Below are 13,475 nucleotides of genomic sequence, written 5' to 3'. Positions count from 1 at the left end.
TGTTAGGTTCAGATATCACTGAGAGTGAAGGTGTGAGGGATGTTGGGGGAGGAATGAGCAAATTGGGTGGAGAATGGAGCAGAGGGTGAGTGGTCTTAAGAGAATGCTCTGGAGAATGACAAGCAATTCTTAAACTTTCTACACATGTTAATTGTGTGTGTAAAAGTGCGAAGCGCCCAGAATTCCAACTAAACTCGATAGGAGCTGTGACTGCGTGCAGTGCATCTGAATGCAGACTCAGTAACCAAAAGATGGACTGTAGATTGTGGTCATTAGTCCTGCTACTGGAACACAAGTTAAACCAACCACCTTGGCTTGCACTCACTAAGAAACACAAGAAATAAGTGTTTGCCAAATGAAAGAAAATTATTGTGGTGATGGAGCCACAAACAATTGAGAATGGAAAACAATTTTTAAAAGTCACTTGGAATTGCTCCTTCTAATGAGTTCTTGCATAGGACACTGGCATAGATCACTACTTACTGCTTATTAGAGAAACGTGGTTAAATTTTCATTGCCATATATGACACACGGTACATTGGATGTAATATTCACTGCTGGGGTCTAATGTGTGAATGTCCAACAGTCCTTCACTGAATATTGGGTGTTGACTTCTCAAGTCAAAGGCTAAATGCTGCTAGGGAGTGGCAATTATGTTCTGAGGCAGTTGGGAGATCAACTTTGTTTAAGGGCTTGGCTACACTTGCAAGTTGCAGCGCTGGTAGAGGCTTTCCAGCGCTGCAATTAGTAACCGTCCACACCTGCAAGGCACATCCAGCGCTGCAACTCCCTGGCTGCAGCGCTGGCTGTATACCTGGCCAGGTTGGGGTGTAGCGATTGCAGCGCTGGTGATCCAGCGCTGCTCATCAAGTGTGGACACACACCAGCGCTTTTATTGGCCTCCAGGGAATAAGGAGTATCCCAGAATGCTTTTAACTAAATTACTCTCTTTGTTTTGTTATGCAGCCTCTTTGTTTTGTTGTGAACTCCGATCGGAGCTCCGTTGAACTGCTTATCTAAAAAACACTGATCACAGCAAACAGGAGCTATCTGTACCTGGCTGTGAACGATCAAATGAGAGGCAAGCAGTTTGCTTGACAGAGAAACAGCGTTGGATGCAGGCTGTTTGCAATTAAGACTAAGGGTTCGCGAACATTTTGTGATTTTTAAATCCAGGGAAGCTAACACACAGTGTTGGCTCCAAAAATCCACTCTCTATCTTCCCCGCTCCCTGTCACAGTACACCACCCTCCACCCCCCTCTTTTGAAAAGCACGTTGTTGCCACTTGAATGCTGGGATAGCTGCCCATAATGCAGCACTCCCAACAGCGCTGTAAATGCTGCAAATGTGGCCACACACCAGCGCTGGTAGCTGTGAGTGTGGCCACACACCAGCGCTGGCCCTGCACAGCTGCACGACCAGCGCTGTAACTCCCAGCGCTGCAACTTTCAAGTGTAGCCAAGCCCTAAGATGGGTCATGCAGAGGCTGTTAAATCTTATCTTGCCTCCACAGCTTACATGGCATTAGATTGTGTGTGTGCCTTACTACTTTACCATCTCTAGGCAAGGCTGAGCCTAGAGTACTGGTTCAAAAGAGGGGTGGGTGCATTGGCTGAAAGCTGATTCCTGGAGGTCGGAGGGAAGGGAGAGTGCTGAAATTCTAGAGAGGATAAGGACCTGGATGGTTACTAATGGTTGGGGGCAAACAGTGTTCTGTTGGTTTTTGGAGCATGGCAAACAAGAGGAATGGGTTTAGACATAGCCCTGTTGACAAGGTAGGCTAGAAGCCTGCTAGCCTTCCTTAGTCATGACTGTAAACTATGCTAAAAATGACTGCTAATAAGGGCTCTTGTGTAGGATTGCAAATGTAACACAGCCACATACTCTTGGGGGTAGCATGACAGCCATAGCCCCACCCACTACTTCCCTCTCCACACTGGAGTGAAGTATTTCAAGTTACTTTTGGACCATGCTACAACAGTAGGATCTTATTGGATAAGGAGAGGACAAACGCTTGTTTTAGGGGCTGGGTGCAGCAGAAATTAGCCCTGTCTTCCTGAGTGGGGATACCATAGCAAAAGCATTTGACTACCCACCATTGCTGGAATGATTCTAATTCCTGAGCACATCTGTTTGCACCTAAGGGTGCACTTGCAAAGACTTTTCTGAAAGCTAGCGCTTCAAGGGCTTGATCCTGCCCGCTAATACCCAAATATTTACACCACTATAGCTAATAAAGCTATTGTGCTTTCACAGACATGCACAGATTTTTAACAAGATATGAAATGATGCCTGCTCACACATCGGAGGGAAAGACTGAAGCTTAGATGTAAACGAAGGGCCACGAACACTTAAATAAATCTTTTCTTATTAAAATATATCACCAGTAGTGCCAGTAAATCTATTTTTTTCAACTTTGATCTGGCCTGTCACTGCATGTAGGATTTAATCATCAAAACATCCCCTTCTCTTCCTCCTCCTACCCAGGGGCGGCTCTAGACATTTCGCTGCCCCAGGCACGGCGGCATGCTGCGGGGGCGCTCTGCTGGTCGCCGGTCCCGCGGCTCCACCAAAGCCGCGGGAGCAGCGGACCCTCCGCAGGCTGCCTGCCTGCCACCCTCCCGGTGACCGGCAGAGCGCCCCCCGCGGCATGCCACCCCAAGCACACGCTTGGTGTGCTGGGGCCTGGAGCCGCCCCTGCTCCTACCACTTCCTCTGTCTGCATAGAAGGTACTCTATATGGCTGAAAGTAGTTGGGATAGTTGTAATGCATGATAATCAGTGTATATTCAGGTTCTAACAGCAAATGGGTTCATTAAAAAAAATTATGGGAAACTAGCCTTTACTTAATGCACTTGCCTTAATAGAATACAAAATCATGGAGAATAAGAAAATTTATATATTTTTTTCTTGCTAATTTGTGACACTGCAGTTTCATGTAACATAAAGGTAATAGGAAGCATGTGGATAGCATAAGAGTAATTTAAAAATATTTATGAAAAATATTATCTGAAGCCCCATGTATTTATCTGAGACCTATTCCTTTCACAATAAAACATCACAATGTTGTATAATTGTACCCTAAGTACATACGTGTGTGTGTGTGTGTGTGTGTGTGTGTGTGTAAACATAATGCTGAATGATAAGCAAACAGACTTGTGCAGTGACTCTCTGTTCGAAAAGTTTTTAGAAGTTTGGTACAACACATAATTAACATACTGTAATTACTGATTCATTCAAGGTATGTCAACACTGAGGAATTGTTTTCTCCAGTTGTGTGCTGCTGCTAATTGTCGAACACTGCAGCATTTGACCCAGAACACATTTTAAATATATATACATATTTATATATATAAATCCCCTCCACCCCCAACCCCCCCCCCCCCCGGTCTAGTAACTTTGGTTAAAGTTTACAATATTTGAGCAATTTTCTTAAAAATATTGTAATTTTATATTTATTTGTGATATCTGATACCACTGTGGCTGCATAGATCTCCAAATATTTACATGTAATTTCATAATAGTGTTTATAGCACATACTACTTCTGGATAAAAGAAAATAAGTTTCCAAGGTGAGTAATTTTATTTAAAAAAAAAATGCAAATAGCATACGACCTTAAATCCAATCTCATAGCACTGAAGTATAAAATGAAACATTTTTCAATTAAATACTTTCTAAGCTAATTATAATTTATCAACTGAACAATTAAAAAAAAAAGTTTAACTACTTTGACTTTGGGAAGATTGGGGGTTTCACAAGAATAGGATAAGTGAAAGCTTATATTGCAGGGGCTAATTCTGTCTCCAGAGAAACCAGTTGAATTAGTGCATGAAAATAGCTTCTAGGCAAGATGAAGAAACTGCTGGGGGTAGGAGAGGAGAGGCTTCTTCCCTCCCTAGTCCCTTTTTCCCCCAAAATTGATATTTACTTTTAATTAAAATCTGCATTCAGGGTATTTACACATGAGAAGCTGTAAAAATACCCTTCATTCATGGTCCCAAATAATTTGCCTAAATTATTTGAAAAGCTATGCCAATTATCAAATCAAACCAGAGGTCTAATAAGAGTTAAACACATTTAATACTTAGAATTGATTGCATTGAATCGAGCCTTCCTACATAAGCACTTGAGTACTTTGTAAGCATTTGAAGAGTCAGTTTGTAACTGTATAAAACTGCTATGTTGTAAATTTGCTGTGAGCTTTAGCAAAGGTACATCTAGGCAAGGCTGACTATTGATATGGAGGTAGGAAAACAGTATTTAAAATCACCAGTCTCCAATACACTTGAAAAATCCCCTTCCCATTCTTCTCTGACTGTAGATTTTAGAATCAGATTATCACAGAAGGAAAATCTTTCTGTAAGTCTACCTTGAAAAGTGAACTGAGCCAACTGGAATGTTTGTGATCACATAGCTACAATGGAACAAATGTAATGCATGTTCCCTCACAAATCTCTGTACATATATCTAGATTCCTTTCACCCAGACTATTTTCATTAGAAAAAGTAGACTATGGAGACTTAAGTATAAATGTTTACACAGTCATATAATTACATAACATGAAACATTTTACATGTTTTGAGGTGAGCATCTTTTTTACTTTCAAACATTGAGTGCAAATTTAATGTAATCATTGCTTTAACACTGAAAATATGGTTTTATTTAAAAAAAACAACAAAACTTTTAAAATACTGCACCACTTCAGAAACAATGCTTCCATTAAATAGTTTTGGAAAATTAGGGTTTATGTCAACATTTGTAAAAATTAGAATCATATATGTAGGTCCCCATCAATTTTAAAATAGGTTACTTATCTGGTTTAATTTTTGATGATTTGTAGATATTATACTTCACATTCTTTATATGGCAGCTGCTGACACTTGCACTGTCCATAGCCATTAATGATGATGAAAGGTCCTTCATGGGTGGCTTCGTATTCGTTATATGGTCCTTGGTCTGAAATGTTTGACATATGTAACCGTGTTTGGGATCGGAGTTGCCTGTGATTTTGAATCATTGAACACTGCCTAATTCTTCTTAATGTGGGAGGGCAGCATTTTCTGGAGATGAACACTATAAAAATGATAAAAAAGAAAGAAAATAATAAAGCCATTGTTCCTGTAATTACCCGTTGAGTGAAGATGGCATTGTTTGGTTCAGTGAAATGTTCTTCAGTAGTAACGACTATGCCTGCAGTAGTTGGAATTTCTTTGTCTCCCATATGGAAATTCGACGAGCTTATTTTTTTTGTATACTCAGTAGTTGGAGATCTGTAAGTTGTAACCATGGATGTAACAATAGTTGATAAATTCCAGCAAAGCTGAAAACCGTAAACTGCATCTAGAATATCCTCTCCTTGGGTGTGGTCTGGGCTGTGGCACAGTATGGAGTGCTCCCACCGACCTTGAAAACCACTCAGCCATGTGGCTAATTCACATATCTTTGGACTGCATTCCCACAGATTGCTGGAGAGGCCCACTGTAGTTATGGATGTGAGTGAATTTAAGATCTTGGAATCCAGAGTGGTTAGCTTGTTGTTATCCATTAGGAGTATTTTAAGATTAGGCATAGTTTCAAAAACTGTCAAATCAATGGCTTTGATTTCATTTCCAGTCAAATCTAGCTTTTCTAGGGTACCCCAGGTCCACTCCATCCCACATGTCAAGTTGCTAATTTTGTTCCACTGCAAGAAGAGCGCGTGCAGACTGCTTAGCCGTAGGAAATGAGCAAAATTAATCTTTGTCAGCTGGTTGTGCTCTAGGTGAAGCTCCCTCAGTTTGATTAATCCTGCAAATCCATTCCGAGCCAAACTTCGCAAGCGATTTGTGCTCAAATCCAGAAACTCCAGACTACGACAGTCCCAGAAAAGGCGGACTGGGATAGTCCGCAGGGAGTTGGAACGTAAATGCAAGGTTTGCAGTTTGCGAAGTCCATAAAACAACTCAGGATGCAGAGAGGATAACTGATTAAAAGAGAGGTCCAAATTTTGCAGGTTCAGCAGTTGACTAAAAGTTGTGTTTGGCAAATAAAATATTTTGTTTGAACTTAGGATTAATTCCTTAAGTTTATATAGTCCTTGAAAAGAATCTTCTCTTACTGTTGCAATTTGATTATGATCTAAGTGAAGCCAAGTAAGTTGACTGAAGCTTGCAAATTGATCCCTTTCAAGTTCAGAAATATAATTGTGCCTCAGTGACAAACCTAGAGAGCCCTTGTCAGTGGTGTTTGGCACTGAGTGAAACCCCTGAGAGTCACAGTAAAAGAGCAGCTTCTCACAGCGACATTTTGGTGGACAAGCCATGCCCAAGGCAGGCAGCAATTTTAAAACCATACTCATTGCATATAGTGCTGCCAGCATAGGAGCCCCTAATGGCCACTTGAAATGTAAGCCTGCAGAATATAATTTAGGGAAACAACAAGATAGGATATTCTTATCAGATCATGTACACTTAGAACATTATGGTGAAAGATTTCACTGCAGATTACTTTCATGCATCTCTAAAAAGGTACTTCTGAATGTAAGAACTAACTAACTTACTAAATAGAGTACGTAGATATTGTCCTTAATACAAATCTTTATCTACAGTATTGAAAATTACAAGTGACAATGTGAACAAGCCATTAAAAGGCTTCAGTTCAGAAAATCTATTTTTAGAACCTCTGTTTTTCTGAAGCATAGCTGTTTTTCATCATAAAAGGTATATATAAATGTGTAAACTTACCCATTCTTTTGAGTACATTGGAGGTTGCATTCAGTCGTAGTTTTAGACTCAACGCAGTGAGTCTGTAAAAGGCTCCAATGTAAGACAGCCTTTGAATAATTTACTGTTTTCTAGTGTCCTTCGATATTAGTGTAAGACAGAATCCACCATGCTCTCTCAAAATACTCGTTGGCTTGATTTCATGTGACAGGTCTGTAACTGTGGAATCAATGCTGAATATAAGTTGTTGTTTTTTTCCTTCTCCTGTGACTGCTCAGTGATTTAATTGAAGCTCACGTTCTTTTTCCGCGGCTGTGGGTTCTTTTAGTCTTAACTTGTTGATGGCAGATGGGTGGCTTATTGCTGAGAGAAGCTCCTGTAGTAGCATGAGTGCATTTACTGAAAAGCTTTTCAGGGAAACGGTACAAGAATGGATTTGCTTATGCGCTGCGACCACACAGGACTGTATATAGGCTGACGTCACCTGGTGACGTTCCTTTTGTTTGGGTTTTCCAGAAGCTTTTCTGTTTTAAAGCATTATGGTACATACTGTGATCCTGTTAAACTACTGATAGAGGGGGAAAAATCAACTGTAAGAACACTTCATCCATACAATTCAAGGAGTAAGAATGATTTCTAATGTTTTTTCTATAGTACATTTTGCTTGCTATCTTCAGACAGCCTCAAGCAGTGTACAACTAGAATTGTCAAGGGTCTTTTAATGCTGGCTCTTGCTCATTTTGTATTGTATTTTCCTGCACATAAAGAACTTTAATAGGGAATGTGCACATACTGTTTGAGTAGTAATAGGAGAATGCTGATTAGCACCAACTGGTACAGTGAAGTGAATTATCTGGCATTTTAGAGCTGTATACCACTACATTCCTTCTTTGTCTTTAGAATGAACAAGAAGGAAAACATTTTGCTTCGATATTGTTGGAATATGAGGAAGTGAAGCTAAGTTGTTCACATCTCCAAAGTAACAAAGAACATAATAAACTTACGATTTAAGAACGACAAATCTCTGAAAAAATAAAACTTTAACTTCAAATGTGTGAAATTTGTTTTCCTTAGAATCAAACTAGATTTTCTTGACTTTCAAAATCCTATTTTTCTCAATTTTAACAAAACTGCAGATGATTGTTGTTGTTCCTGGGGATTGGGTGGAGGTAATGCTATGTGCTCTGCATTTCAGGCTGGGGCTCAAATCATGTTTGCGGTCAAGTGAGGAGTTTGATGGTTCACTTCAGTCACTAGTAGTTAGCTTTTTTTTCCCCCCCCCCTCCTGTGACTAGAAGTTCTGGGAATCTATGCAATAGAACATCCAGGCCTGAACAACAGTGATGTTGCATGTTTAGAATTAAGATGCACTGGCAGAACCGTGTTCTTGGGAAAGCTTGTAAAGCTGTCTGCCTGCACTGTTGCTGACCAGTCAGTGTCTCTTATCAAGAGCTCACACATTCAACCAGATTTAGAGGAACTATACTCTTGACTAGCTGTACGCACCTAGGGCACACAAAAATACCACTCCTTTTCCATGATAACTGATAATAGAGGGTAAATTTTTTGGTAAGACTGATTTAACCCAGATCATTTTGTTTCTAACTTTCCTCTTCTGTTTCCTTGAGTATGCTCTTTTTTTTTTTTAATTCCTTTATCCTGTGACTTGGAGCTATAATGCAATGAGGTGCATTTTAAACTGTTACAACAGGCTATTCATTTTGAGCCCCATACAGTGACATGGAAATGTCTTCAATGCATGGACTGCAGAGAAGGAATACCTTTCATGTTAATGTAAGATGGCCTTAAGGGACTTTCATAATGATAGGGAAGGTGCGAAACTCAAATACAGGACTTGAAAACAAAACAATTCTTTCCACACTTCAGAAAGCAGTAACCCTGATTATAAAGTGTTTTGAGTTTAAACAAAGCTTTGTGCCTTCTTTCCCTAACTCTTCATTCTCTTCAATCCTGTAGTGAAGTTGTCATTTTGTGGCAGACTGTTCTGCTCTAAACAGAGCTATGACTTCATTGAGGCATTAATTAGAAGTTTGGGTGTGAGACAGACATATGAACACTTATTGACTATAATAAAGAAAATTAAAGTGTGCTGGTTGTGTATTAAATTACACTGTAAATGTTTCCAAGTTTGCTCTAGTCCAGCGTTTCTCACATGCGGCCACCAGAGCCTTTCCTTGCAGCCACAGCCATCTGGGGCTTTGATGGGTGGTGGGGAGAAAGCAGTGGCCCCTCTCCCAGGGCCGCCAGCAGAGGTTGGGCCATGCCCCCCTCCTGAGATACAAACTCTGGAGGTGCAGGCAGCTGGTGAATCCCCCTCTTTCCAGGGATAGGGGAGGTAGGCTTTCGCCATGGGGCATCAGGCTCTGTCCACATGGTGATAGGCTCTGGTTCCAGGCTCTCTACCCCTGCCACTGTCCCTGGGCCCTGCTGCCTCCCTACCCACCTCCCCATTCAGGACTTAATTTGTCCCAGGGCTTCCTGGAGCTGAGTAACTCTGCTGTGAAAAGTGGTATTAACAAACATACAAATATCACTTTTCACAGCAGAAGACTTACCAGGTAGCAAGTATTAGAAGAAGAAAAAGCACAACCAAAAAAAGCAAAAGAAAAACAACAAAGACAAGAACATGCAAAACACCTTATTTATTTTTGTATTCTGTTTAGGTCCAGTAAAGAATAGACACAACTGTAAAATATTTTCATTACGGAGTCTGAAAAAACCTACATAAATAAATTACAAGAATTTGGACATGTGTATATGCATATTTTTGTTTTTTCCTACAGTTAATTATTTTAGGAAAAATGGTCAGCGTGGCCACCAGCAAGAGTTGGTGGCCACACTCTGAGTCGGCCAAAAATTTTGTTGAGAACCCCTGCAGAAGGAATTACTTGCAAACAAATCATACAAGCTAATTAAAAAATTTAAATATTTTGATTAACAAAAATATATCCAGCATAAGCAGTGAATTGCCTTTTTCCTTAAGGAACCACTATGAAAGTATACCTGAAGTTACGTATGACATAGCAACTAGCTAGGTAAAAAACATTCTGTTTTTGAAAGATGTTTACCTGTAATCTTTGTAAAATTCATATTGCCATTGCAAGAATATGGCATTCTATATTCAGAAGTTGAGTTTTATGGCAAAGAATTGATATCCTGTGTAACTCTTATGAATGTTACCAGTTATTCAAACTTCAGAATTTCTTTCAGATCAGTTGTGTTGCTTCTCCTACTGGTATCATGTTGCTGGTGGTACCGGTTAACACAGATGAGAATTACACAATCCTAATGTGGTGTTAAACTAATGCTTAGGAGGGTTACTGTCCAAATGCAATAAAGCCTTTTTTCTTTTCTTTTTCTTCTTTTTCTTTGTGAAGCATGTTGCCCTTCTGCCATGTAGTGGTTGATGTTTGGCACATCGCAGGTTGGCTTTCTGTTTCAGAAATCAGTGACATGGAGTCTCTAGGTATGCAAGTAGTCCCTTCTTTCAAGAAACTCAGCCCACATCCCAGGGGTCCACTGTGCTTCCAGAAAAGATTCTAGTTAAAAGCAGAGAATAAGCTCCTGCTGCTTGCAAAACTAACAATACAGCACTACTTGTAAGCGTGAAAACTTGCTTGCATGCTCAGAAAAAAAATTAAGACTATGAGTAGCAATGTCATCTACTGGTTTCTCCCATAACAAGTATTTTGCTGCAAAGTTGAAAGGGTGTGTATTGGGGAAGGGGATAACAGCATTTCTCTGCCAGTAACATTAGTGGTACCAAAAAGGCCTCACAAGAATTCTGTTTCACCCTACACCTTGATTTTTTTTCTTTTTTTCAGAAGAACTGGATGCTGTGGTAAAGGAATCCACCAGAAAAGTACATAGACTCTGACTTTAAGGTCAGAAGGGACCCTCATGATCTAGTCCAGGGGATTCTCACAACAAATTTTTGGTGGCCTCAGAGTACAGCCACCAACAGTGCTGAATAAGACAGCTTTCACAGAATTTCTCCACATTTTGCCCTTCAGAGGGTTGCATTGGCAATCTGCCAGCAGCCAAAGGGCTGCACCTACTTGACATAAAATGAAGCATATTTCAGCTACCCATATTTTTAAGTAAGAGGTGAGGGTTGCAGAGACTCCAGGTCCCAGCAACCAATGCATCATTTTACCACAACCAGTGAAAAATGGAACACTGCAAGTTGGGGCCCATAGTCTTGTTGGGCCATATTTGCATCAATGGCACAGTCTGCACTGGCAGAACTCTAGTGCAGTTTAGACTACATAAGTCTAGATATATACATAAGGGACCACGAGGATCATCTAGTCTGACCTCCTGTATCACTCAGGCCATAGAATTTCACTCAGTGATTCCTGCATCCAGCCCAGCAATTTGTGGTTGAACTAAGAGCATGTCTAAGGTTATGTCTACATTGCACTTTTGTTGATCAGGGGTGTAAAAAAAAACAAAAAACACACACACACACCCCGCCCCGACCAACAAAAGTTTTAACAACAAAAATTACCCAGAAACCCATCTATTTTCTGACCTGCAACTTCAGTCAGGTCAAAGCACTATTTTACAACCTGGAATTGTTTACAGTCAGTATGCTAGGATAGTGAAGGAGTGTGGAAGATTATCCTTTTTAGACCTAGATGTAAATGAAGTGCTAAGGAAACTGTTCAAGTCTCTAGAAAAGTGTCTGCTAAACCATGATAGCCTGAGCACTCCCAGAGTAATGAGCTGTCCTAGCATTTAATGGTGAAATTGCTGCACCTGGAGGTGTGCTTTTATGTAAAACTTCCTTCAGTACTGGCTGGCCAAAAGGAAGGTGTGCTAAACACTAATCTCAAAAAAGAACTTCACTAATTTTGACTGGGACATTTTGCATATTACCCAGTTTGCGCACTCTACAATTCACAAGACAAGCTGTCTATTCTGAAACAGAAAAGCCCTCTCTCAAAATAGATTCCAGTAAATGTATTTTGGTTTAATTAATTGATGTTTCAGTCTACCAGTCATAATACTTTAGTTCAGATATTAAAAGCAATGGTATCTTAGTTATGAGCTCTCACTACAGATCTGTTAGGTAGCTGAGATATGAGGTGAAGCTGTTTTGTTTTGTACACTAGTGAGTTTCTACTGTGCTACTTGTAGGTTTTTGTAATGTAACCAACTCTTCTTTTACTTTGGAGTTCTCATTAAAGAACCACAGCTACACTCAGGTCAGAAAATAAATGGGTTTCTGGGTAATTACCATATATTAATGCGCATTACCAATCCTTGCAGCTTTAAATGGTCATCCCTCCATTGGCCACCACCATCTAATTTTTGTGCTACTTTTAGCTTACAGGCTGGTTATAAATTTTTGTGAGAGATTAACAGCTTTAGGAGAACTTGATTAGCTTTTTTTATTATTATTATCCAAATAGAGCTTTGTAATTGAGCGAAATGGATTATTCCCCTCAAGGTTTTAATGAACTTTTCCTTCCCCCATTTAAAGCTAAAAAGTGATGACAAACACTCACCTCTTGAATGAAGTTGGCAAACCCACAGCTGAGGATGTTGATTTCTCAAAGTCAAGCCATCCACAAATCTTGTTCTCAACCCAAAATAGATGATAGGTTTATGATGGTGTACACTTAACTCAAAGTCCTCTAGATACTGACATTGCTTTTACTTTTTCTAATGGGAGAGCTCTCCTGCTGACAAAAGTACCCCCAACGAGGGGCAGTAGCTTTCTCCTACTGACAAAGTGCTGTCCACACCAGTGCTTTTTGTCGTTAAAACTTTTGTTGATTGGGGGTGGGGTGGGTTTTTTTGTTTTTTTGTTTTTAACACCCCGACCCACAAAAGTGCAATGTAGACATAACCTTAGACATGCTCTTAGTTCAACCACAAATTGCTGGGCTGGATGCAGAAATCACTGGGTGAAATTCTATGGCCTGGGTGATACAGGAGGTCAGACTAGATGATCCTTGTGGTCCCTTGTGTATGAATCTAGACTTATGTAGTCTAAACTGCACTAGTGTTCTGCCAGTGCAGCCTGTGGCTTTGATGCAAATATGGCCCAACAAGACTATGGGCCCTAACTTGCAGTGTTTCATTTTTCACTGGTTGCAATAAAATGATGCATTGGTTGCTGGGTCCTGGGACCTCTTACTTAATAATATGGGTAGCTGAAATATACTTCATTTTATGCCAAGTAGGTGCAGCCCTTTGGCTGCTGGCAGATTGCCAACGCAGCCCTCTGAAGGGCAAAATGTACAGAAATTAGAGAAATCCTGTGAAAGCTGTCTTATTCAGCATTGTCTAGAGCCTGTGTACTTGGAGTGCTTTGTAAAGCTAACAAACTGGAAATAATTTACAGCTGCTCATTTTAATTTTGGAACAACTTGAGGCTATACATAAGTTAAATGTTACTTCCTGGAATACCCAAATATTTGGGTTTCTATCTTCAAGTTAAAGTAGTATAGAACAAGGGTTCTCAAACTTCATTGCATCACAAGCCCCTTCTGACAATAAAAACTAGTACGTGACCCTTGCAGGGGAGACGGAAGCCTGAGCCCTGCCGCCCTGGGTCGGGAAGGGCCAAAGCCAAAGGGCTTCAGCCCCAGACAGGGTGCCTGTAATCGGAGCACCACTTCCTAGGGCTGAAGTCCTCAGGCGTAGGAGGTGGGGCTCAGGCTTTTGCCTGGGGCCCCAGCAAATCTAAGGCAGCCCTGGTGACCGCATTAAAATGGAGTTGTGACTCAGTTTGAGAACC

At 40.5% G+C, this 13,475-nt stretch overlaps 2 protein-coding genes across 2 annotated transcripts in view; one reads left to right on the top strand and one right to left on the bottom strand.

The window, feature by feature from the left end:
* CTNNA1 (catenin alpha 1) overlaps window positions 1–13,475 on the top strand; it is a 220,161-nt gene that overhangs the window by 116,624 nt on the left and 90,062 nt on the right. The gene's annotated exons all lie outside the window — the stretch shown is intronic.
* Window positions 4,495–7,098, bottom strand: LRRTM2 (leucine rich repeat transmembrane neuronal 2). Its single transcript, XM_045027315.1, has 2 exons — window positions 6,725–7,098; window positions 4,495–5,964 (listed from the first exon to the last, which is right to left on the bottom strand). Exons 1-2 carry the CDS (start codon window positions 6,752–6,754, stop codon window positions 4,846–4,848), a joined length of 1,149 nt encoding a protein of 382 aa, XP_044883250.1. The 5' UTR covers window positions 6,755–7,098; the 3' UTR covers window positions 4,495–4,845.

Source organism: Mauremys mutica, chromosome 8 (assembly GCF_020497125.1).
Source record: "Mauremys mutica isolate MM-2020 ecotype Southern chromosome 8, ASM2049712v1, whole genome shotgun sequence".
Lineage (NCBI taxonomy): Eukaryota > Metazoa > Chordata > Testudines > Geoemydidae > Mauremys > Mauremys mutica.
The sequence above is the reverse complement of the archived record's forward strand: the minus strand, read 5'-3'. Positions and strand labels throughout refer to the sequence as shown.